The 25,859-nt window shown below is 43.2% G+C and overlaps 1 protein-coding gene across 2 annotated transcripts in view; it reads left to right on the plus strand.

Annotated features, from left to right (window-relative positions):
* PIGL (phosphatidylinositol glycan anchor biosynthesis class L) overlaps nucleotides 1-25,859 on the plus strand; it is a 62,001-nt gene that overhangs the window by 29,404 nt on the left and 6,738 nt on the right. Inside the window, exons 3-6 of one of the 2 annotated variants that reach the window (XM_055795160.1) lie at nucleotides 10,621-10,711; nucleotides 17,156-17,223; nucleotides 24,470-24,563; nucleotides 25,278-25,309. In XM_055795160.1, coding sequence (XP_055651135.1) covers nucleotides 10,621-10,711; nucleotides 17,156-17,223; nucleotides 24,470-24,563; nucleotides 25,278-25,307 — 283 coding nt within the window. In that variant the 3' untranslated portion in view covers nucleotides 25,308-25,309. The remainder of the gene's footprint in view (nucleotides 1-10,620; nucleotides 10,712-17,155; nucleotides 17,224-24,469; nucleotides 24,564-25,277; nucleotides 25,310-25,859) is intronic. The other variant, XM_055795159.1, reaches the window with a different exon arrangement.

Raw genomic sequence — 25,859 nt, forward strand, 5'->3', positions numbered from 1 at the left:
CTGCTGGGCTAGTGGGAGGCTCACTAGTGGGCCAAAGTTCAGTGGCTGCATCACGGCCCTGCAGCAGCACCGGCTGAGCAGGCAGCAGCAGGGTTACTGCCGATCACCCCAGCTGTTGCTATAGCAAAACCCTCACGTAAACCTCACATTAAATCTGAGCGAAGAGAAGAGGAAGACTAAACGATGAAGGTCATTGAGTTTGTACTCCTTTTGTTCATTGTTGATGAGTCCTGCTTAGCTGTTGCAAACTGAGTGCCCAGCATAGTTCCTGGCTGGGCTGCTGTGGAAGCTGGTGCAGGTTTTCACCGGCTGCAGAGAGCGGGGCCTGGCCTAGAGCTTGCTTATGTAATCATGTAATTGGGGGCTGGCAAGACAGTGCCTGCAAGAGAATTGTTTGCATGTACAGAAACTTTGCATGTCAGTAAAATTTGTGGGATCAAGCTCACAGTTAAGATAGGTGTTTAACTTCTTGATCCATGAATGATGGTAGTAATAAAATTTGCACCCAGCTAGAGAGCTCAGGGTATCAGAATCTCAGTGTTATAAAGGGTGGGTACACCATGACTTTAAGAAGTAATGCTCCTATATCATTGCATTGATCAAATGGATTGCAGGAGGTGGTTGTTTGTGGGAGGCTGAGGAGTCAGGAAACCTCTTTCTGGATGGAATTGTTACAGGGAAGCTGGAATGTTGTGACTTGGGAAGCTGCGCTTGGAATCAGGCCATCATCCTCTTGAGATCTCTGCTGAAGTTGCATCTGCATTTACTAAGTTTTGGCATGAGAAATAAATGTCCATGAAGTGACTATTCTGTGCTTTCTCTTCCTTGATGATTAATTAAAATGGCTGAGGGATTGATTTGGCTACAAGCTTTCTCCTGAGGTTTCTGACTGCAGTTTATTGGTTACAGGGAATAAATCAAGGTTTATCTCTTTGCTAGGAGCGATTATGCTTTTGGCTCTCCTTGTCTTTGAGGGTCTGGCCCATGCCACGAAATCAGTGGCAAAGTTCTGTATGACTCACCTGGGCCAGAATCAGAACTGCTGTTTTTGACTATATAGTGTGGTGTATTTATCATTCCAAGAGCAAACAGATGTAAAATTAAGGTTGTGATGCAGTGGTACTAGGTTTATTTGGCATGTACAGGTTGTGGTATTTCAGTCATTTGCCTCTGAAGGATTATGCTGGCTGCTGTGGGAGAGTTGCTGTTCCATCTGCTTGGGTTTGTACCCTTTCCACTGTGGAGTCCTGGACATGTTATGATGTGTGTCAGGAACTTCATGTGCCAGTACTGTAGTAAAAACTACGAGGAACACACTGCGTTCCCCTTCCACCTGTGCACTTACTGCTCTTCAGCCAGAATGAGACCTCCTGCCCAGCAGTTTGAAACTGGAAGTCCTCTTGAAATAGTGGTGCCAGGACTCATGTTAGTTGGGAGTGGCTTCTTGGTGCATGTGCTAATGTACCCTGTCCCAAACTCTGACCTGCTTCTCTGCTCTTTTTTTTCAAAGCATTTTACAAAACAAAAGAAATTAGTAAGGGAGGAGTGAAGTCCTGCAGTCTGCTCCTCAGAGTCCTGGTTTTTCTGGTGATTTATATTTCAGTTTTAAAACATAAATTTTGATTGTGGAATTGCTGGGCTTTTTGTTCTCACTCAGAACAGCTTAGGCCCCAGATAAATTCCTAGGCAACATGGCAAAGCCAATAATAATAATGAGGAAGCGAGCACTGCTATGAGCTGTTCTGGGAACTGCCCAGTCATTTCATATAGGCATAATGATGCTCACTCCTTATAGTACAGATGGTGCTTTTGGAGAAATGGGGTATATGTTCTTCCCCAGTTATTGTCAGAAATATCAGAGTGGCCAGAGACATCCAGAAGTGGTAAGCAATTGAGCCTGGGGAGCTAGGTGTTACTAGAGGAGAGCCCACCTTTTCTGATTTCACGTCAGTTTATTCCGCCCTCCAGGGGCTGACATAGACAAGAGCAGATTGTTCTAGGAACGTGGAGCCAAATTCCCAAAAGCCACCAACTGCTGTAGTCCACGTGCACTGTTCAAGCTTTCCACTGAGCATTTCCATCAAACATCTTCTTGACCTTGGGAAGGTGCTGAACTGAAGCATTGCTGCATATATACCTTTGCTCAGCAGTTGTGCTCTAAGATCCCCATCAGTTGTGTGTTTGAAGAAGTTTCTTTTATTTGAGGTCTACAGATGAGATTGCCAGATGTTGCTAGTAGATCTGTTATTTGTCAGTCGTTTGGGACAACTACTGGAAATGCACTTTGCCAACAGATCCTCAGAAAAAGGTTGGTGAGTTCTTATTTTCCTGAACTAGGTAGGGACTTTACTGGTCTGCTTTCCTGCATACCTCTCCAAGATGTGAGCGGAATTGACTTCATTTCACACTGCACTATTGTCTGCTGCCCAAACCACATTTCAGTGACCCAGAGGAGGAACTGCTGACTCATAATTCAGCATGGCACCCCCAAATCTCGTGAGACTACTGAGTCTGGCCTCTGATCTTTTCAGTGAACTCTGTTAATGGCCCCCAACAGATCACACAGAAGTCCAGGTTCTATAAAATGAAAGGGAAGCTTCTTGCCCAGCACTTGACAAGTTGTTACTGGCAACCTGTAGTGCTGGAAACTGCTGGTTGTGCTAGAAACAGGCTAAATGATGGCTGGTTGAAAATGTGTCACTGGTGTGGAATCTGTGGGCCCCACTCAGTCGACGGGCACGTAATATATTCTGGGCACATAATGGCTGTTGGGGACAAAGGGCTGTAACTGGCCTTGGCTTGGCATGTGGAATATGTGCAAAATGAATGCAGCTCAAACATGAATGAAACTTGGGAGTAAAAAGTAGCATAAAACACAGCACCCAACTTAAGGGTGAAAGTTAAGGGGGAGAACTGCTTTATTTTTTAAAGAATTCTCCTTAGGGACTTGAACTTAATTTTTGTTACTACCAGTTACACCGGTGATTCAGATACACTGCATGGTTCTTGCAAACAACCTGTTGCAGACTTCCACTTAAATTGAAGGTAGGACTTCTCAGTGTACGTTGAAGTGAATGAACTAGAGGCCCCTCCTTCCTCTGGCAGCTGAGTTCAGAGCTGTGCATGGCAGCGAGGTGTTCGGTGCTCATTGCCTTGTGTGGTTAATCAAGCAGTGATGATGACTACACAGGTTCTGATGTGTTCTTCACACTAGTTCCTGAGCGTGTTACAGCACAGTAACATGCACAGCACAGTAATAACATGAGTCTCACTTGCATGTGAGACTCCCAGGTCTTGTTTCTCCTCTTGCAGGTTGCATGGTTGCAGCATAGTGCTGGGGCAGCGATGTGTACTAAGTGCATGTTTGCCACTTGAGATTTGCTGTGTGAGATCAAGGATCAGATGAGGAGTTGTAGACATATGCCAGAAATACTGTTCTCCACTAGTGTGGCTCTTCTAGAAACCGTGTTCCTTAGCTGCAGTGTTGCACGGTGACATCTTGCCCACCAAGTGACCAAAGCAAGGTGCCCAGTAGGTGATGCACCTAAAACCCTGTCATGTGGTTTGGCAAACAGGGTCTCCATTATTAGAGTAGCATTTGGCCTTGACGTCTCAGCTTTCTTATGTGCTCTGGAGAGTCTGGGTCATTTAAAACTTCAAATATTGCTGTGTTTCTGCTAAAAAGGGTGTGTTCCAGGGAGTATTCCTGCTATTTGCAGCTGAAAGCAAAGTGGTTTGGGAGTCCATTCACTGTTTGGCACCAGTCCCTAAGGAAGTCCTAACTGCCTGAGAAGACGTTACCCTTGTGGCAGAGTTCCTCTGCACCATATGGGCAGAACTGTTCACCGTATTCATCATGTTGGAGCTTTACGCAGTCTTTTAGATATTTTGGGCCAGACCTTCAAGTCAGGAATAAGATGTTGAACTCTATTCCATGGGAAGACAATGCAGGAGTAAAGGACATGTTTGTGGAGTTCCCAGTACCCTGGATTGCCAAGATGTGTGGTTTAGATTTTGGTCTGGAAATCAGAGAATCTGGAATAGCACTTTTCTTAGAAGGATCTCAAACTTCTTTACATAGGTGTGAACATACAATTATTTCCATTTCACTGGTGTGAAGAGTGGATGATAAGAAAGCTGTGACTAAATCAGAGCAATCCATTCAGAATTAGTTGAGCTGAATTTTGTTTCCTGTCATACGCAGCAGGGCCTGATGGCCTTTCCAAACTAATTTTTAAAAGTTACTTTTTAAAACTAGCTTTAGCTGCTGTGGTTTCTATGTATTTCTGTTTTTGAAAGGTACCATCATTTGTTTTTGTTTAAAGGCATTGAATATGAACTTGTTCCTACAGAGCTTTGTGCTGTAATTTATCAACAAGGCTCTGAGGCACAGACGTCAAATGAATACCAGATTTCAAATTATGATAAGCAATTGTGTCATCTCTGTGAATAGACATCAATCTCTGCTGAGAAATCATCAATAATTTATTAAAAAAAAATGAATGAATACAGGGACATTTGGATAGGTCTTTGCAAACAACAAGCCCTGTGTTCTGTAATAATTCCTTTGAATTTAAACCCAAAGGATACTTACTTCTCAAACAGAAACACATGATCACGCCCAAGTCAAAAAGTTTGTTCCCTAGAGAACTAATTACCATTTACCTTTGGGGAGTTATGGAGGTACTTGGAATATTATCTGTCAGAGGTGCACGATGTTTCTGCATAGCTCAGTGAAGAAGGATGCACAGCTTGCCTGGACTTTTGAGCAAGCTGAACGGAGTGCTGTCTGTGTGTTCTGTCCCTTTACACATGACTTCTGCCTTGTATGGCCACATTAGTGATGTCAACACTTACCTGGCATCTAAACTTACTTAATTTACCTTTGAAATTTGTAAAAAGCAGGTCCAGACTTACACATTACAAAAGTAAAGGATGGGGAAAAAGGATTATGTCCATTCTGTTTTTTTTTTTTAATTTGTGAAATATTTGAAGTGTATTTTATTTCTGCTATTCCAGTCAACATTTTCACCACTTCCTTTATCCTCTACCTACACCAAAACCTAAGATTCTGATGTTTCTGTCTGCATATACAAATCTCTGTCTGCAAATACAAATCTCAGAATAATTTGGGTTTCTTTACTATCAGGAGAGGGAGGAAGCTGCTGGTGTAAAAATTTCAGCTTCTCTGTAGTAGGTGGCTTTTCATGTGACAATTAACATCCTACTTTAGTCCATTTATCTCCTAAATTGTAGATTGTCACATTCCAATAAGCACACAGCATCTGTTCCCTGTATTACATGATGTTGCAAGATGCTGATCGTTTGTCTAAATGGTTTTTTTTCAATTGAATCAGAGATGTACATGCAACCTAACATTAACATTTCCCTCCTGTCTGTAATTGGCCATTATAGGAAGAGAAATTTATGAGTAGTTATGAATGTAAGGATTTAGAGGCTCTGCTTTAAGATCTAGGGCTAGCCTGTCTTATCTTAGCATAATCTCAAAAATAAAAATTCTCTGCTTTACTTTAGAGACCATGAAATAATTTCTGTTTACACAGTTTTTTCAATTAGTGTTATGCTATGATATAAAGGTCACTGATTGCCGCTAGTCATCACATGGCTTTTTCACTAATTGTGCACTCACGTCATTTTGTTCTGTGGGATCTTTTGCTTTTTGATCCAGTTTCAGTTGCCCAGATGTTCATTTCATACAGTTAACTTTATACAAAGGGCATCCTTTGTTCCAACAAACACATTGCGGTCATTGTTCTCAGCTGGGAACTTAGTGCGCAGCAGTTCACCTGTTTCCTATGTAATCCACCATCAATCTACCGACCTTTGTGATGATTTAATGTAGAATCATTCATTGGGGAGAGGAGGGATAAGGAGGAAAAAATATGCAAAAATGTTTCCTGGTCCCTAGCCTTGGATTGATTAAGGTTATGCTGCAGGATAAAAAGGCAATAAGAAATGGGAAAGCTTTTTCATCTTGAACCTTTTGGTATGTAGTAGAAAAATCACATGAGTATCTTGAGAATTTTGCTCTGGTGTCTCAGAATATATTGATGGAGACCTGAACATCTTCTAGAAGGAACCATATTGTCACTCCGCTCCCTTCCCTATTTGCCACCTGTAAAGGCTTCATGTCAAGGCAGAAGGGGTGCTTGCCAGTCCCGTCGGGGTAACTCACATAACAAGAGGCACTGCTTCATAGTGCTTCGAGGGGCCTGAGGACTCTCCGATTCAACACGTTTCAGGAAGGACAGATCTCAAGGTTATTCTAACTGCAAGTGTTTCATATAGGACGGCCCAATTGCTGTTGGTTAAGCCACGTAGACATCATGTAGACTAACTGTTTAGTTTAACCTTTAGAGCAGTCATGAGAACTTTGTTCATGAGCAGAATAAATTCCATGGAAGGCTTTGAAGGAAGATTGTCCATATAAATGCACTGGCTGTTGCTAAAAGATCTGTGGAAGATGAGCAGTGGAAAATTGGCCAAGGATTGAGCAGTATATCGTGTAAGAAGGGTGTAACTTGGCAATATGTATCTGTGAAGTTTTTTAAATCTCTGTCTTGGCCAACAGAGACCTTCCAAATGACAGGAAACTATCCATCTTGAGCACAAATGTTCCTAGAAAGATGACCCTAGTATAACTGGCAACATGCACAGTTTTTTAATGGCCAAGGCTGAGGCACAAGAGGAGCTACGCTCCACAGCCCACAGCAGGCAAGAGGGGGCCTGGAGAGGAGCTGGCATCAGGCAGTGATTTTTAACATTTCTTTCATTCAGCCAGCTGTAAGACTACTGGGCAAGATCTGCTCAAGGTTGAATTTTGGTTTAACATGCTGATGTGATTTTCTGTGGCCCCCTTGTAGCTCTCTGGTGCCTGGGCCAGGATATCTGGGACATCCACGGTATTCTTCCTATGCAAACCTTGGGAAGGGGAGCTGCAGGAGCCAGTGTCTGCTCTGTCTGCTCAGCTTGGCAAGGAGGAAAGCATGGAGGTGATAAGGAGAAAACCAGGGGTCCTGTCTGGTTCTCACTACCAACAAGGGATGGATAAATTGAAAAGTACAGGTTTTTCTTTTCAGAACATGTTTCCCATAACCAGTTCATTGGAAATCAGTGAGCAGAGACAGGCACTACTCTGTACTGCAGCAACTGCAACACCATAATTCTCCATTTCTCTCTCTCTTCAGTCTGTAGATCCCTTGGCACAGCTGTAAATTCCCTGTACAGTGCACAGCATGGCTTTCACTGAAAATAGCTGGGAAAACATTTCTGGAGCATTATTCCATTAAAAATATTTTTTTTGTCTTTTATGCATCTCCCTATTTTTCCCAGGTCAACAAGGCCTGCATCCAGGCAGCATTCAGTATCAGTTATGTGGAATGCCCACAAACATCAGTTCCAGACTGTAATAGTTCTAGTTCGGTGGAAGTGAGGCCAAGTGACCAAACTCCTCAACCCTTCCCAGCAGCGTGACCTGGGAGGCCTCAAGCGCAGGATTTATATCCTGATCTGTGGCAGTGACTGACAGCAGCAACAAGGAGCTCTCTGGGGCAGAAGACAGGGAGAGTGGGTGAGGGGTCCCTGTCTCCTGGGACATGCTCCAGTCTGCTCCAGGGAATGTGCTAATTTTCACTCCTTTATAGTCCTTTATTCCAGCCCTTCGACCTTGAGCTGGGAGGCATTATCAGCCTTAGCCAGAAAGGCACTGTGGAGTTAACCATTTAAATGCTGAATGTTTCTGGTATGAAGTCCTGAAAGTAAAAACACAATGAATGCAACTTATTTCAATAGCGCAGCAAGCCAGTGGATTTCTCAGGTTTGGTGAGGACTGATTTATGATATTAGGAAATTTTTTTTGTACCAAATATATGATTTTGTGAACTACAGCAGTTTTCAAAGTCTATATGCTCCTACAAAGTTCCTAGGGCATTTAGAGACCTCCTGTAAGAATGTATCTTGTGTGTATTTCTCTATGGTGTATATGAACTTGGTTTTCTTTAGTCGCCTTTTCATTCTTATCCATACCCAATTATTGATATCCAGAGCACAGGCAGAAAGTTATCAGTCTCATGCTTTCTCTTGGGTCCCTACTATCATGGGAATGCTCGAATTTTTGGCTTTTCAAAATATTATGCAAACTCTTACCAAAAAAAATTAAAAAAGTAATTTCCAGGAGAAATCTAGATTAATGTATTGCCAGTCCTGCTACTGACTTCTCTGAGTGACTTTGGGCATGTCATTTAAGTTGTGTGTTGCTTTGCATGTTTGCAGAATGAGCTAAGAACGCTTCAGTGGGCCATCATGGCTATTAATGAGTTATAAATGTGCTTATGTACATGCGTGTCCTGCTTGGCAAGATAAGCTTCTCTGTCTTTGGTGCCTGACAAATCCTGACAGATACTATGTAAGAAAAAGAATTCCTTTTCCTTACTGGGAGTGAGTGGTCTCTCCATGAGCAGCTGTAAGTGGGTAGAAGCAGAATTTTTTGCATAATATTCCAGCTTAATCAGTTCAGTGTTCATGGAGTTAATTTGCTCATGCCTTCAGATTGTTTTGTTTCCAGGGATTCTAAACCCTTGCCTCCAGCTGTTCATTTCCATTGGACCAGGGTGATCTTTATCTGTCTAAACTAGTTAAAACCTGCTCCACTACCCGGCAGCCTTTTTGGAGACAGCCCAATAAAGCTGATGCAGTGGCTATGATACCAAAGCCTCCTGGACATCATAAATTCCAAGCCCTGCTTTTTTTTTTTTTTTTTTCCTAACTTCTCACTGTTGGAGCACCCCTCCTGTTTTAATGAGACTCTTCACTTCCTCCACAGCTTCATTTAACCCCTGTCCAAAAAGGGGAATGATATTTGCATTGTAAGTGGCCAGTGAAGAATCTCTTTTTGACTAATTTACTACTTAATATTAATCAGATTAAGTCTTGACATAACCTCAGAGGTACCGTTCAAACAACTGAAGCACTGTTAGACTTGCACTTAGACTCTGCTCAGTATGCATGTTGCTGGGGATGTTTTAGTTGAAGCATATTTTTTAAATGTGCTCCATTTAAAGCTTGCTGTGACATGGTGGGACTTGTAATACCTTCAGGGTCAACAGGGCCACTTCAAACATGGTATCTGAAAGTTTTTGTCTTGAGCAGATGAGCTGCAGGTTTGTTAAGTTGATGAGACAGCCACCAGATGTACTGAAAAATCTTTCCTATGCGGAAATTTGAATGTTTTGTACACATCAGGCAAAGATGCTGTCTGTACAAGAGGGAATTGCAAACAACAAAAAGAATTTCTGTTGTTGGTAATACCACTACAGGGACCATAGCTAGAACGTGTACGCTAATGTAGAAACGCCTTCCCTTGTTGCTGGGGTTTCTAATAGTACATTGTTTTGGCCTGTGCTGAACAGGAGTATGTAACACGATGGATAAAATGCTAATGGTCAGTGTGTACTTTAGGCTCTTCCTTCTACTACTATTACTACTGTTGACAGCAGTGGGAAAATTTGTGGCCAGAAGACATCTGATGAAGACCTAGGCTGAGCTTTACTTTGGAATGTGCCAGGAGACGTTTTCCTGTTGTTCTGTTGCAGATGTTACAGTCTTTGCTGTCTGGGGAGTCAGCAGGGCCTGAAGAGTGTTGCGAGGTAGCACCCCTGCTCTCTGCAGCAAACAGCTGGATCAACTCAGATCCAAACCCATGGGTCTGTGAGAAGGCTGTGTAGTCACTTCTGTGCTAAACAGCCTCACAGCAATTATCAGACGGTCATAGGAGGAAAAAGGTCTGAGAAAAAGACAAGTTTAACATGTCATTATTGGTCTTTAACAGCTGTGTGTTATCCTATTGTTACTAATAACCTTTTTAACTTTGCAAGCAATGTTTTCTTGGCATCATTCAAGCATAATGACTGGGGGGTCAAATTCAGCTCTCAGTTGTGTAAATATGTTATCATTCTCTCGGCTGTCTGGTGTTATTTTGCATTTGGCTCATGGTCCCCGCCCCTAGAAGCCTGCAATCTAAAATACAGAGGCAGAGTATTCGGTCACAGTATGCTTTGCATACCCAGTTGGTATGCAAGGCTTAAAATAAACAGATGAAGAACTACTGTCAAATCCATGCAATGTAATTATGAGTGTTGTCCACTGGTTGAGGTTAATGTGTTATTCCTGTATAAATGAGAGTGAGTTTGCTTGTTACTTTTTGTATTTAATCCACCAGTAATTTATGATTGGAAAGTCTTTCAGAAAAATGTGTTTTAAAAGGGGGTTTAAATAAAGAGAGAGAAATTTGATCAGGATTATTAGAGAACAAGAATCACAGAACAAAATAGATGTGCTTGAAGAAAAGCAGTCAGCAAGTCTGCATTAATGGTAAGAAGAAAGGGAGACTTTGGCAAATCTATGAAGAGGTGTTGGAACTGCTGTTTCTCTTTCAACCCTCCAATATACAAGCTTGTAAGACTCTTAAGTAAGGTTCAGTGGTTTTAGACGGTAAATAAATTTATCTTTATTTCTTTCTCTGATAAGAAGATACCTCTTCTCTAGCGTGGTCTTTACAAAGTTCTCAGCAGTGAAGTGACTAATTGCACTTCTCATTTTCAGGGATCTTCTGGATAATCCTGCTGTTGAATGGGACGCACAGCTCCTCTCTGCCTTTGTGCTAAAGCATATAGAAGCCAATAACATCAACCTGGTAATGTGACACTTTCTACAGCATAGGCAATTTCCATGTTACTTTTGGGCTAGTGTTCTAGGCCTTTTCCTTCCCTCTGAAAGCTTTCTTTGAAGTCTTTAAAGTTAGGATTTTGCTTCCGGATCTCTGTGAAATATCCGAGGACAGGGGGAGAGTATATTTAGTCATTTTGAAATATTTGCTGTATAAAGTTTATCCATTTCTCTAGCTAGATCTTATGAAGCCACTTCTGGGTTGTAGTGTCACCAGCCTTCACTGAAGTAAAAGCTTCAAATTGGTTAAAAACTGCAAACTCTGTTGGAACTCTTTAAGTTTCACTGTAGTAGATCTTGGGGTTCATTAATTGTAGAAGACCCTCTGAATGAGACCAGCTGAATTTCAGGTCTAAAATGATACCTGAGAGCAATTTTGCATTTTGTAGTTTAAGACTTTTTGTGAGTATTTGTACGGCTCTTATGTCTTGACAAGTAAGACATGGTCATTCTGATTCTTTTTCAAACACTTCAGACAATTGCTAAAAGTTCAGAACAAATAGAATTGCTCCACTGAAAAAGATGGAAAAGGATGATGATATAGTTTGGCTGTATCTTTTCTCTCTTGAGATCTTTCTTTGCTTCCTAGTGGAAAATGGACAGTGGAGGAATTTTGCTTTACTAACTCCTCAAATGTTTTCTACATTTTAAAGCAACCATTTTGTCCCTGTTGCTAGGTTTCGTTGATGAAGAGAGCCCTTCTGGGGTTTAGGCTTACATTTAGGCTTAGATTTGAAGTACGTTGGCAGGCCTCTGTTACAGAGCTAGATTAGCAGGGTTATAGGTCGTGATTGAAGAATATTAAACCGGTGAGATTTCCTAGCACTGGTATCATTTGGGGTTTCTTTCCCACAGAATAGGAATAAAGGCCTAAGCATGGAAAAGGTTGTGTTCTGTTCTTTTCTGTTGAACCTTGCTGTGATCAGGCATGTCACTGTCACACACTGATGAGCAGCAAAATCACAAAACTCTTAAAGCCTTTCAGCAATTCACAAAACAAGAAACCACATCTCCTGTAGCATGAAAGCCCCATGAGCACAGAAAAACCAGCATCATGCATCCAACTTTGTATTGATTCTGAGGCTAATTTTCCATGAAATTCATTGCTGTGCACAGAGACAAATACAGTTTTCCTGGACTCTTTTTGTGCCTTTTGGCCCCATGAATAGATATGTTTTAATCTATTCTGAAAGCTCCAAGCACAAGAGGATTTGTATTGCATGTTTGTGACTCTCATGGGCACTAGGGCAAGTGCACCAGAAGCCCAGTAGAAATTCTCAAAACCCTGGAACTCCTCTAGATGATTAGAAAGGATTAGGTCTTTGCCTCAGAGAAAATTAAACTCAAGGTGTTTGTGCTGGAGGAGGCAGGAGTCTGCCACTAACATAGCATGAGCTGAAAAATAAAGTGTGGGGTTTTCAAAGCAAGAAACATGCACAGGCACTAGAACTCTCCCCGCTGTGCTGCGGGTGCCGGGTGTAGTGGTAATAATAAGGAACACTGTGGCAGGGCCCACTGTGTTTCCCCTCAGCACTTCCCTGAGCAGCAGGGAGGACAAATTACTGTAGCAAAACAGTACTAAAGGCAACTGAAGCACCTTCTCAGGGATGGTAGTAATGAACTGCTCGGTAAACTTACATTATTTTAAATGTCCCAAGTAATCACATGGGTTTCAGATGTTTGCTATAATACCATTCATTTGAGCAGACCTAGTTTGCCAAGAACCTTGCCAAATTACCTTTGCTGAACACACTGCATTTTAAAACTTCAGAGCTTGCTATCCATTAGACACTCTTAGAGCATCTCTGCTGTCCTGAGATAATGGCCTTGCCTTGAAAAGTAAACTGACAGGAGTGGTGAAATTGATAGAAGTGGCTTAACCTTTTAAAAGAGCCTTGTCAAAACATAAGCTAACAGGGTTTCAAACGCAGGAGACTTAACTCAATGGAGTTAATGTGATGGGAGGACATGTATTGGTTTAGCTATCCCAGTGGGACAACTTTCCCCAATTCTCCCCATAGTCATAGCATAGACAATGATATATTTTATTTACTGAATGTATGTGTCATCTGGCAGTGGAGAAGCAAGCTGCAATTCCACCATGCCTGAAAGTAAAGCTTGCAAGGCAAGGAGGCACACCATGGTATGCGTAGTTTTGTTCCATTGCATGGTTACTCATTTCCTCAATTGCCCTGGAAGTTCGTGAGTAACTCAATCTTTTTGAGAGCTACAGGGACATATTTCATCCAAGGTCTACATTAAATAGTGCAGACGCAGAAATTAACGATCAGTGTACTCAAAGCCAAAACTAATTTATAGACTGGAAATTATTTCCTGCCTGCTGAATTTATAAGCAAAAGCCAGTATTGCTGGGAAAGGCAGCCAAGGCTAGTCTGTCTCAATCCATGTTAGAAAGTATTCGGCCTGTAAAAAAATAAGTTACGTAGTATTGTGAGCCCCAGGCCGGCTCTAGATTATGAAATCCTACACTTCAGGATCTAAGGTTTGGTGATAGCAGATCTTGGATTGGGAGGTGACATTCAGACTGTTTTGGGAAAACACAGTGCCAAGACCAGAATTCAGCAATACCATGTTCTTACAAGCTGCTTTCTGCTATGGAGTGATGAAAACATCATCTATACAACTGTTGTTGAAGAGTCCCATTGTCTTGGGTCAGCTCCAAATCAGCATAGAAAGCCAGATCCTTCCACAAATGGCATTCAGGTTGGAGCTTATATTTGAGAGGGTGAGTTCAGCTCATGTTTTGGATCTCATCCCTTACACTCCTAAAAATCCAGAGCATTTGAATGTGTGATGTTTGTAGAGGATTTTAAGTGCTTTTGCAGAACACCAGATTTGGAGCGCAGCATGTGGAGTTTGCTAGAGGAGGCAACAGAGCTGGGACAGACTATGGCATCCCTTTTCCTACCTTCCTTACTTATGTTGCGGTCTCCTCAGGTGTGCTTTGGGGTATGTGAGTGGGAGGCCCCTGGGCCCTTTCATTCTAAGAGGTGGCACACCCTTGGGTTACACATTTGCAGCTCAAACCAAGTGGACACTGGGGTGTTGATCACAATTAGATTTTTCCATTTTCACCCAATTGTCCATTCTTTTAAATGTTTAGCTTCTCTGCTTTAGTAGCAACAAGAGACATCTCCAAACACACAAGAGACTCAAAGAGAGTTTGAATATCACTGGCTTCTGCAAGTGTAAGACAGGCCTGTGAAATGATGCTTAGAGGAAGGCCATTAGAAACGAAGTTGCTTGCTATGGCGTTTTATGGGATGGCCCTTCTTTAAAAGGAAGGAGACATTTCTATCCCCACCAGTCTACTTGAGCAGATGTGTGCTTGCTTTGAAGCACTGAATGACACCAGGAAGAGTGAGGGAAACCCACAGCTTTGAGTCTTTTTTTCCTCCAATGCACATGCTGTGTAGAGGGGCCATGGACTCCAGACCTCTCAGGAGTTTTCTCTTCTGCTAGTAATTGAGCAATTTCCTCTGTGCTCTCCCCCCTCCGGAAGGGATTTCTGGACCTGTTTGTCTTGGCTGTTGCTCTGGCTTCCACTAGTGAAAGCTCCATTTCCTGAATACCAAGGTCACCCAGAAGAAAACCCAGCAACACCAACAGCAGCGGCTCCCATTTCAGAACAGGTGTGGGGAGGGAACTCCCTCTTGCCCTAAAGATTTCATTGAGCAATAATTTCCACATCAAGTATATTTCCTATCCCAGCCTTTTGCTCCTAGAACTGGCTAAGCCTGTTTTTAACCCAGACAGTTTCAAGATGTTCAGGTTTTCTCATCCTGCACTGATTGTTTGTTTGATTTCATCATCAGCCTGGTTCAGGTTATGCGTTAAAAGCAAGCACACCAGCTAGCTGCACCATGTGGAAGAAGCAAATGCTCCCATGTGAAAGTATTTTCAGCATGTGGGAAAGAAATTCAGATTGGTTATCGATGAAATGTATCCCTGAAGCCAGAGGAATATATTTACATGTGATTGCTGCCTGCTTTAAGTCACAAGCACCGCAGTGATTCTGTAGAATCGGTGCCCTATTTAGACAGCAGACCTAGCAACTACACACTGGATAGGCAGGACATCACTGCGGTCTCAGAGGCAGCCTCTGTGCTGAGAGGGCTCTCTAAAGGTGAAGAGCAAATGTTTCAAAGGTGTTCTCTTTGCAGATAAAGTGAATGCCACCATGGCCAGGTCAGTATGCAGATACCTAGGGAATTGTACTTACAAATTTGTGTATTTGAAGACACAGGCAATTCAGGTGCAAATGTCCTAACAGTAAATTAGACAACATCAACTGAAAATTAACTCCATGTAATCTTTTTAGCTAGTTCAGATGTTACGTAAGCCCAGCAGCACTAAGAACAGCAGCTCCTATTTCAAAACAGATGCCAAGAAGAAAAACCTCCTAAGGTGTTTCTGAACACATAATTTCCATGTCAAGAATATTTCCTAATCCAGCCATGTGCTCCCACAGTTGGCCTGAGCCAGTTTTGTCAGAACAATGATTAGCTTATTTAGTCTGCTCACTATAGTCTCTTATCTCAGTCTTCTGATTTGTTCTCTTGTACCCTCCATAGAAGGAAAAACGTGTGGTTTGGCTTGCCTTCGGTTTTTAGCTTGGTTTCCTAAGGAAACAAGAATAATGCAATTGTATTTATATGTGTGTGCACATGCATGTTTCAAAAGACTTCAGAGTCCATTGGCTAATTTCAACGGCATTTGACAGCAGAGTAGTAGTCTTTAAAATGTTATATTTGCACAGGTTACATGAAAATAAATGACCAAGCAGAAAAGACAAACCCTCTCTCTGACCCTGTTTAGTAAAGAGGTTTAGTGCAAGTCCAGCCCTTAGCAGACTCACAGGGTTATTCACCTGCATAGGAATTTATTCTGCCACAGTGAGTGTGATATGTTGTCATCTTAGGAAAGTGCCACTCTAGGTAGGAGTGGCTTCAGAGCGTGCTTTTTCTTATCTGCAAAATACAGGGTGCTGTGCTCATTCCCTGAGCTCTGCAGAATTTAACGTCTTTCCCAAATGAGCTACTCAAAAAGCTGATATCCTTAGGGAGCCACTGGGCAAACTGGGAAGTCTAACTCTGGACTTGTAATGGGTAGATGGGTTTATAAGCAGGCTTGTCTGGAGTTTGTGGGTTTTTAAGTATTTCTTATCACTGTCTGTGTTTCCTCTCCCTCTTTACACAATAACCCCTGTGTTTGAGAGGGCCTCTCCTGTTGGAGGGTGGAGTAGCGAGTTGCAGAGCGGCTTTGGATCTTCCCTTGATCTTTAACCCAGTACTTCAGGCCCTGCATATAAAATACATTTTGAGAAGGGAGCTGTGGTGAGTAAGCAAGGCAGTAGGATTTCCTTCCCTGAAGAGAGAACACGCTGGCAAGGAAGCAGACATTGATTGAAGTGTGGGGAGGTTATGATTTCTTCCTGGTCATAGAGAAGGGAGCTGTGGAGAGCTCTGCTGCTGGCCTCTCCCAGAGCAAATACCTAACTTTAGACTGTCCAAGGACTGTCATTTTTACGATCTGGAAAGCCTACCAGCACACATACCCTGTCTGCTCAACACTTTGCATGGCCAGTTTGTCTTCTAAGTTGGAAGCTGGAGCCTTTAAGTACCCACCTCACAGTACTGTGCCGAGTGAGCTCCTAAGGTGGATGCTTCACCCCTGACACATCATTGGTAGGTCTGAGGGCAGGGAGCCAAGGGTATTCTGTGCTTTGGACAGTGTCTTGTTAGTTCTGTGTTCACACATTACTTCTGCATTATGAAGTTCCCATTTCTCCCTGCAGAGAAGCAATAAACAATATGATCTTCTCATTCAGCAGAAAGCCTGACTTGGTTGTACAAAAAGTGCAGTCAGCTGATTCTTTAAAAAGGCTTATTCTCATACCAGATTATTTATCACTATGTTATCCTGTGATGAAGCCTCATTACAGTCAGGATAGTAGGATGTGATTGTGTTGCTTGTTAAAGCAGTATGTCCTAATTCACAGCACAAGAAACTATAGTTTCACCCTGTAATCCAGGAGTGACTGATTCATAGAGCTGGACCTCTTGGGTCAGGAGCAAGTTTGCAACAGACCACTTTGAAAGTAACCTTTTGGCCCTGTAATAAGTAACAAGTGCATCCTGCCAGCAGGAACATGCTATTTGTCATGTTTCTGTTGTTCAAGCTGTTACATTGTGTAGTCATCGAGTTCCAGAGTGTCTTGTTTGTTTAGTTGTGTTCCTGTAGCATGAGTTCACACACAAGGCCTCATTGTGCAACACAAGAACAACTCTTTAGATTCAATGGGCTGGGACAGTGGTGTGTTAGATGTCAAAGTTGGTAACTGCACAATCTCCTTCTTCAAAATGATGATTGTTTTGTGGTCTTATTGCAGGTGGTAACCTTTGATGCGGGAGGAGTGAGTGGTCACGCTAACCACATTTCTCTTTACACTGCTTTAAGGTACAGTGTTGTGCACTTTTCATTGAATGCCTCACTGTGGTGTTACAGGGTGAACGTGATGTTCGTTTGTAAGCAGAAAACTAAAAGCAGTATTTACTTCACTGCTGAGTGCCAGGCTGTGGGACTCAGTACTGTTTGGAGAAACTCTCACAGCTCTGTAAATGACGTACAGCATCCTTTGTTATTCCGTCTGCTGGTGCTTTGCTGGTCTCCCTTTAACTGGGCCCTCTTTACTCTTCCTGTCCTTGATCCCAGTAGAATATGCAACAGATCACTTTGCACTTCTGGTTTGAGGAGAGTGTGTGAATAGCTGATGCCTGAGCTGGTGGTAGTTGGGTTTTGAAAAGTTCTGCACCATTGTTCCAGAGGATGTTGCCATCCTCTCCAGGTACCTGAATTTACCTCTCTGACCAAAGGACATTGCTCTGTCGCTGGAGCTGTCCCTATTTACCACTCTTCCTAAGTCAATTTCTTCCTTCCCCTCTTTATTCTTTACGTTCTGAGAACCTCTGTGCTGTGATGTAGGAAGGTTTCTAGACAAAAATGTCTTGTATTAAAATCACCCAAATTTTGCTGGCAGGACAGGTACTGTATTTTATTTTAATCCTCTGTACATTCAGACCTCATTGTGTCCTAGAGATCTCTCCTCCAGAGCTGCCCCTGCCTTTTCCAGGCATGAGAAGAATTCTTTGCAAGTATATCTTGTATTTTTAGCACCCATTTGTTTTCTGAATTATTTGTGCAATTCTCTGACTCTCCTTGCTAGCAGCATCACAGTGGTTTGCCTTTCTCACTTGCCTAGAGAAAGCTGCAGTGCCATGGAAGCTGTGCTGTGACATACTGAGCATCTCTGGGAAGATGTTGAAAGGCTTTGATGCTCTCTGATGGCTGGAAGTCAGTGTTAGAGGGGATCATGGCTTTTCCCAGCAACTTCTGAAATAGTCTAACACAAAGAAAGGGGGTGGAGCGAAAGCCAACAGTATGTTTGTTTGGGCTAAGTGGGGAGATGCTTTCCAGTGTTATTTCCACTGCACAGTGTTATTTGAGGAGTGAGTGAGGAACAGAGGTTGATGACTGATGCTCACACCATTGGCACAGAGGGACTAGAGCTTCCAGCTGCCTGGACCTCTGTTTGCTCAGTCAGCCACTGTATGTCCTGCAAATAGGAATGGAGGGCAGATTGTTAGGTGTCTCCCTACATCCTGAAAAGGTACAGGGAGAACCAAGCTAGCAGCTGAATTATGTATGAAAAAGTTAAGGAAAACTCTATTTTGATCACAACTCTACTGTTGTCTCATTTTGTGGCTGTGCAGACATCACTTTCCCACCTCGGTGCTTTAGATTTCCTGTGTGTGCAGTGGGGATGTTAACCCTCTTCTTGTCTTGGAGTACCTTACTAGGAAGTATTGGTTATCTGCAAGCCCCTTGAACTCAGACCTTTGCATTAGTCCTTAGCCTACAGCAGAACATTGTCTTGGCCTGATGAGATACATGCTGATAGGGATACCAGAGTATAAGCAGGTCTCATTAACTAAGGGCTGGTTTATGTCTTGTCTCTCTTCCAGTCCTGAATCAGCAGAAATAAGCATGGTGGCCCAGTCATCTGCATGTGGCAGGAGTGATGCTGTGGCGGCTGAAAGGTTAAGTTTATTTTTAGTGGCTTGCTTGTCCTCATTATTTTTCAGTTTGTGCCATGGAGGAAGTAGAGCGTGACTGTATCTCTCCTGATTTTCAGTGCCCTGATGAGTTCTCACATATCGGCTAGTACAGGCAACGCTAGGAGCGTATGCTGAGGCTTCAGCAGAGCTTTGCAAAACAGTGGTTGCTGCCCCAGGGGCCCCAGTGCTGCATGGCAAGAAAAAGGCAAATGAACCCTTCCCTCCAGGTATCATGTGCAATGTGTTTATTAACCATCTTGAAACAAGGTCTGCAGGGTTCTGCCTCCAGTGTGGCTGTAAGTGGAAAGGATGAAGCAGAGGGCTGGTGCAGTGATCCTCAGCTCTTTTGGGTGCTCCCAGTCTGTGGGAGACAGACTTGTGCCCACTACCTAAGAGATTATTTTCTGCAAAAGCAGGGGTAGAACAGGCTGTGTGACCCATCCCACAACTTTTTGCTTCAGGATGTACAAATTACTGAAGAGCTTCAAGGAACAAAACAGTTCAGGAAATGGTCATAGCTGAGCAGATGCTCAGTATTATCTGCTAAGGGCATAAATATTCTTTCTAGTGTCTGGAACAGAGGTTATGTTCAAAGGAGCAGGAACTATTCAGAAGAAATGTGCCCTTCCCCTTGCAGCAGCCTTCCTCCTGACAGCTTGCAGGGAGCCCAGCTGCTGCTTTGTGTCTAGGCTTCAGATCTGGGAGGAACTGTGAAATGCCAAGGTTTGAGGGTGGATTTGTTCTTCTGCAAGGGAAAAATAAGAAAAAACAGGATGGGAGAGGAACACAAATTGCTATTTGATTTCAGTCTCCCCTGGGAGTATTTCAGTTCTGGCTTCCAGACTGAAAAAAAAAACCCAACCCAAACCCAAGAAAATCCCACTGTAGAAGAGAAGGGAGATTTGGAAGCAGTCCTCTGTAGCTCTGCTTCTTTCCCTGTCACCTTGATTTGGCAACATCATTCTCTTATCCCCCAGAATAGGAACTTTCCCTGTGACCAAGAGAGGCTGGATCCTTTACACACATCAGGAGGAAGAGCAGATCTTGAGTGACATTGAGGTCACTTTACTCCCCTCTCAGCATTTGGCTGGTCACTAGGTGCTACAGAAATAGGCATGGTAAATACTACGTGACAGGAATATTTGAGAACTTCTCTTTCCTGCGCTTCAAAATGACAGTGTTTGCACTGAGGTCACATGTAATATTGAGGTGGTTTAGTTTTGCATGAGTCATTGTACATTTTAATTTTAAACAAGCCCTCTTGCCCAGTAGCCTAGCAAATGAGGGGCGGTTGGTTTTGTTGTTTGCTTGCTTGCTTAGGGTAGAGAGGAATGGTCTTTGTGCGGGGGAGGAAGGACTGTACCACTTCTTTTCTTTAGTAAGCTATCAAATCCATTTCATCCCAGCTAGAACAGAAAAGAATAGTCCTTGTCTGCTTAGGGCAGAGCAAACTGAGTGGAAAATAGGAGCTGCTATATTTAACCACTGTGCATTACGTTGTTATAGCAACTGCATCCATAAAACTTGTATCAGTGATGCCATATAAGAAGCTACATCAAAGAATCATTAGCTGAGCATATTCTCGTCAATTCCATTTGGAAAAACACCTCTTAGTCCTGCAGGATGTTTCTTAACACTCACCAGCTCAGTGGTAGGTTGTAAATGAGACTGTGCAGAGGTAATATTTGGGATCTTGGTGCTTTATCACTCTTGAGTCCATTATGATGCAGCTTGAGTGCCACCAATGCCTTGTTGCACTTACATGTCACAGCCTGACTATTGGATGCCCCATTTATGAATGCTGTGGGACATAGTGTTGTGCAGAAGGGTTGCACTGAGGCTCCTTGAAAAAGGAGAGCTGATTAAATGCCAGTTTCAATTAACTATATCGAAACAATGAACAATGCATTGTCCCACAAACTCAGTGGGTACAGTTCTCAAAAACCACCAACTGCATTACATCCCAACAAGGCACAGTTCTGCTAGTATTGAATTTCCAAGGCTAGGTCTTTAAGGGCATGTTGAGCAGGGAGGAGGCTAGATTTTGTGTGATTAGCTTGGTGATAGTGAATGGTATCTCATGTACCATTTCTTATTTGATGTCTTCTTACTGTGTGGGGCTGGAATGGGACTCTGATCTCTCACTCCTTTTCAGCAGTTGTAGCCCGTGCATTTCAAATGAGTGACATCTCATTTATATTTTTAAAGCAGGGTGCTGTTTTGTATTTCCCTTGCCTTTTCCCAGAAAATCCTTTTTTCAAAACTGGTTATTATTTGCTCCATCTCGGAACAGGATTTCTTGTGTCATTGGTGTGTATGTTTGGGATTACTTAGCCCCTGCTGGACTTCTAGGTTCCCTGCAAAATAAAGAAGAGCGTTGAAGAAATAACAGGTTCCAGTATCTTATGTTTCAGCCTGTCCTTTTACAGTCCAGCTCACTTCTGCTGTTTTGTTTTCCCCATCTTAAATATCCCAGGGGGAACTTATGAGTGGTGACTGTGATTGCACCCAGACTGCCCCCATAAGGTCAAGACAGGATTGTCCTCCTCTGTTTACCCTTTGAGACTGTTCCTTCCCCTCAGAGGACTCTCCCCCAGGCCTGGCACATATCCCACGGCTGGGTATGTTGTCCTAGATTTTATCTCCTTCCTTCACCCCTGCTCCCGCCTGCCTTAATTTGACTAAGTTAATTCATCCCAGTGCCCTTCCCTGATACTAGTGAGAGCCATTAGGATAAAGTGGAGCACAGGGCACCAGCATTGCAGGGATTCCCCCCTAAAGCAGTTTTTTTCCAAAGAAACAGCCTCAAGGAATGTCCTTCCCAGCGTCATTAGGCTGCTAGCAGTGTGACTGGAGCAGTGACACTGCACATTCCTCTCCCAGACAGTGCAGGGACCAAAGCACAGAGCTGCAAAGCAGCTCTGTCAACTGGAAGATCTCTGAATCACCACCTTTTTTTCTGACTGGCAGAACCATCTTTTGCCACTGCAATGCAAGTGAGTACTGAGTGCCTGAATAGTGTTTTCAAAACTGCGTGTTGCTGCATGGTGTAGTTCAGGGTGCATGGAAATGGAACCAGAAAGTCCGGTTAGGGAGGGAGGAGGCATTCCAGATAACAAACATTCAACATCTGGCAAGTATATCCTTCTAATGTCTCTGTGATTCCTAGGAGACTGGCTGTTCTTCCTCCTTCACATCTGTTTCATCAGATTAATTGGGCAGATTAGAGGTTAGGATCCTAAATGGAGCCCCAATGCATCTTTAAGACATCCATTCTTTGCCATGCTCTTAAAAACTGTATTTCCCCAGTGCTGTACAACAGCCAGCACAGTCAGTTCAGTGAAGGGTTTTGCCTTTGGCACAGGATATTATTTGGAGAGTGAAGTCATTGATTTCAGTGAACAATTTCTCATCAAACAGTACATCATCAAAACTGTAATCCACCCACCAGGGTGTCAGTCCTGCTTCTACCCCAGAGGAGTTCTGTTTCCCCAAGACCGGTTTCAGCTCTGTCCTGACTTAGTCCTTCTTGCCATTCGGGGGAAGATACCAGTGGTCGTTGCCTCTTAGGAGCTCGTCCATTGGCTTTGCTGACATCTTTTCCTAAGGAAGACTAAGTAAAGACAGGGAACTTGGGAGCGAGCTCAGTCCTGCAGTTTGCAGGATAAGGGTTATTGGACCATTTTAGGTTTTCTGCTGAGCAGAGGTAGCTGATAGCTACAGACAGCAATAGCTTTCAAAGCAGCTGGTCCTTGAAGTAAGAGCTGGTGCTGAGTCCTTGCAGTGCAGAAATGGTGGGTGCCTTCAGATATCTCACAGCCTTTTCAAGTTCTTCATTGCAGAGGGTCTCACTTTCCTTCAAATGTGGATCTGAACCTACCACGGGCATAATAAAGAGGGTGCATTGAGAGGTGCCCTGTAATCGGCTGGCCTCTGACACTTGGTGGGTGGGTAGGAACAAGACACCTTAAATCACTTTGTGTTTAAAAAGAATTTATAAAAAGTCTCTCTGGAAAAAAACACGTGGAAAAAGCTCCTGAAAAAGAGCCTGTTTGTTTGACTTTTTGAGATTTTATGCCAAACTCTTTCATTTCACCCAAACCACAGCAAGTCCAATCTATAAAACAACATTCCCAAAATGGCAACAACAGAGAGCCGCAACCTCTCCCCTACTTGGAAGTGTCCCACAGAGGCAGCTCCAGCAGGGTGGAGATGGGAGTGAGAAGAGTGATTTGGGAGAGGATTGGCTAGTTTTATGAACGTGTGCAGGAGGTAGAGTTCTGTGTTTCTTTCTCTCTCTCTGCAACCACAGTTCATTGCCATCTCTTGCCTGAGAAATACAAAGCAAGGCTGCAACTCCTCTGCAGCGTTACAGCTGGGTGGAGCCCGTTCCCATAGCTCTGCACTGAGCCGTGCTGAGTACTGAAGCATTTGGCTCAGGACAAAAAAGGATGAGGAGAGAATCCGCTTCTTCATGCCTGTTCTTCCAGATCAGTGACAGGTCTGCCTGGCAGCAGCCTTGGAGGACCTTTCAGTAACCAAAATAGTTTCTATCTTCCTGAACCTTTATACAAGCACAAACTCCTTAATTTGCTGCTGAATCAAACTTTCCTTCCCTGCTGAAGATGCTCTCTGCTCTTGCTGAAACATTTCCATACAAACTGGATCTCTCCTTGCTTCTGTTTCTAGTGGCCAGGAATGGTTATTACTAGTTCCTTCTTGGAGCAGCTCTTCACATCCTTCAATTTGCTGTCAGTTAGAGCTTTGAAGGTCCCTCCGTGGCAGAGCAGCACACCCAGAGCAGACGCTAGGACTTTGGATAGTTAGCCAAATTTCACAACCACTGTTTTATCTCTCCAAGCTTGTTTTAAAAAGTTCCCACCCTGCTAGCTTTACCAAGTGCTGAATCACTTCTTTGGGTGGCCAGATTCTAGTTGTGGGGGAAGAAACCACTGGCAGAAGAGCAGAGCAAACATTAATGGAGATACTTAAATCTTCCTCCTCCCCACTGCCCCTGAAAAGTTGCTGGTGATGTTTACAAGGCAACATTTAACAATCTTTGTCAAAACAGTGGGACTTGAGTAGCAGGGTAGAAGGTGGCCAAGTCAGTATTGTAAGGCCATTGTTTAGTAGAAAATGGTATTGCTTGCAGATCTTTGGCTCTGGAGAAGAGGAGACCATTGGCAGAAGAATCTAGTTAAGGCATATGTCTTCTGGTTGCTGTTTGAGTTCTGCCATGACCTGCATTTCTGGCTTGACTTTTGCTTTGAATTGCTTTGGGTATTCATTACTCCGTGCTTCCTATTTTGTCTACACCTGTGTAGCTAATCCTTTTCCTTGAACTTAACCAATAGCTAGAGATAATCCTAGTTTGAAAGTGACTGGAGAAACATAACAGTTTACATATAATGCATATTTCATCCTGGTTGATTTACACATGAACTGTCACATTGTCCTTCATTAAATACACCACTATAAGATGATAACAATCTCTTTAAATATTACACAGGGTTAAATAACTTTTTTTTATTTCCTTTCTCCTTTTGGCAAATGTTCCATTGTTTGGATATTTTTTTTCTCATGGACAGCAATGCTGGGTATGGGACAGCCCTGAGTGCCACCTGCTGGAGACCTGCTTCCTCCCCTCCCTACAGTGGGCCAAATCTGGAGGCGATGCAAATGGTGATGTGCATAAGTGCTCTGAAGCCATGAACGGCAGGCTAGAGCAGGAAAACCAAGAGAATTAAAAAGGAATTTAAGCTCGTACCCTATGATGCCTTCACCATATCGCGGTCATTTGCTTACAATTCTTGATGGAAGTACCACCACGTTCACATTTCCTGCGCTGGTCCCCTCGTTCTGTTTCAAAGGGACGCGTTTTTGCTACAGAGACTTACCAGGACAAAGTCAGGAAGAGATCAAAGTCTTAGTGAGCAAAAGTCAAAGCAGCTTCTTTCTAAGCCAGTGCCAGCATGGGTTAGAAAGAAAGAAGCTGGTCCTCAAACAGGAGCTGCTGCTGAGGCAATATCCCCTGGTCAGCAGACAGAAGGCTGTAAAGAGTCAGGACTCTCAAAGGTGAATAGCCTTTGGCAGCCTCTTGCAGTTTCCCTTAGTGCAATATGAGAAGTTTGAGGGCAAGTTGGATTTATGGAGCTTATTTGTGCTGTGTTCCAGCAGCCAGGATGAGGAAAGTAATGGCAGAATTGTGTGGGGAATAAGGCTTACCACTGCCTGACGTGTGCATCCACTGTTGGCTCCTGAACTTTCTTATAAGATCAGCCATTGTAAATGTGTATATTAAGAGAAGAGGTTGATTTAGCATACAAGGTTTATACCTGTAAAATCAGGATTTGAATTAACTTCATTATTTACCCCCATGTATCTCTTCATTCACAGGAACCTGCATTCAGAGCGGAGGTTACCTGAAGGTATGTCATGTTATCCATGATCCTGCAGGCATTAGGCGATAGTTTGCATGAATGTTCTGCCCAGGGTTTCATCTGCCCAACTCAATTTCTATTTGCAATGCAAATGAAACCGGCAGCTGAACTCTTCCTTGCCCTTTTATCTCCCTGCAGTTTTTTACCAGCTACAGTCACTTTCCAGTCCTTTGGAGTTGTCCTGTCTCAGTCATGTGATTCAGTGTCTGGTCTGCACCTTTTGCTGTCTTGCATGAATAGAATTGCTACTTCCAGGTCTCCCAGCTCAGTCCCTGAGTTTTTGGTCACAACTTACAAGCCACCTTTTTTGTTGTTGTTGTGTGACAGGGGCCTTAGAAATCATTACTAGCTCAGCCAAAAATGGTTGCATGTACCTACGTAAGTTTCCTTCAGAATGTGGTCAGTATGGGAAAGGTGTCTGAAATTTGCACTGGCACAATAAATGTTGGAGTGGCTTCTATCACCTTTACGGGTGAGCAAGTATCTGAGAAACTCTCTATACAAGTAGAGAAAAGGAAGAAGCAAAGTAGAAAAGCAG

This window comes from Falco peregrinus, chromosome 2 (assembly GCF_023634155.1).
Source record: "Falco peregrinus isolate bFalPer1 chromosome 2, bFalPer1.pri, whole genome shotgun sequence".
Lineage (NCBI taxonomy): Eukaryota > Metazoa > Chordata > Aves > Falconiformes > Falconidae > Falco > Falco peregrinus.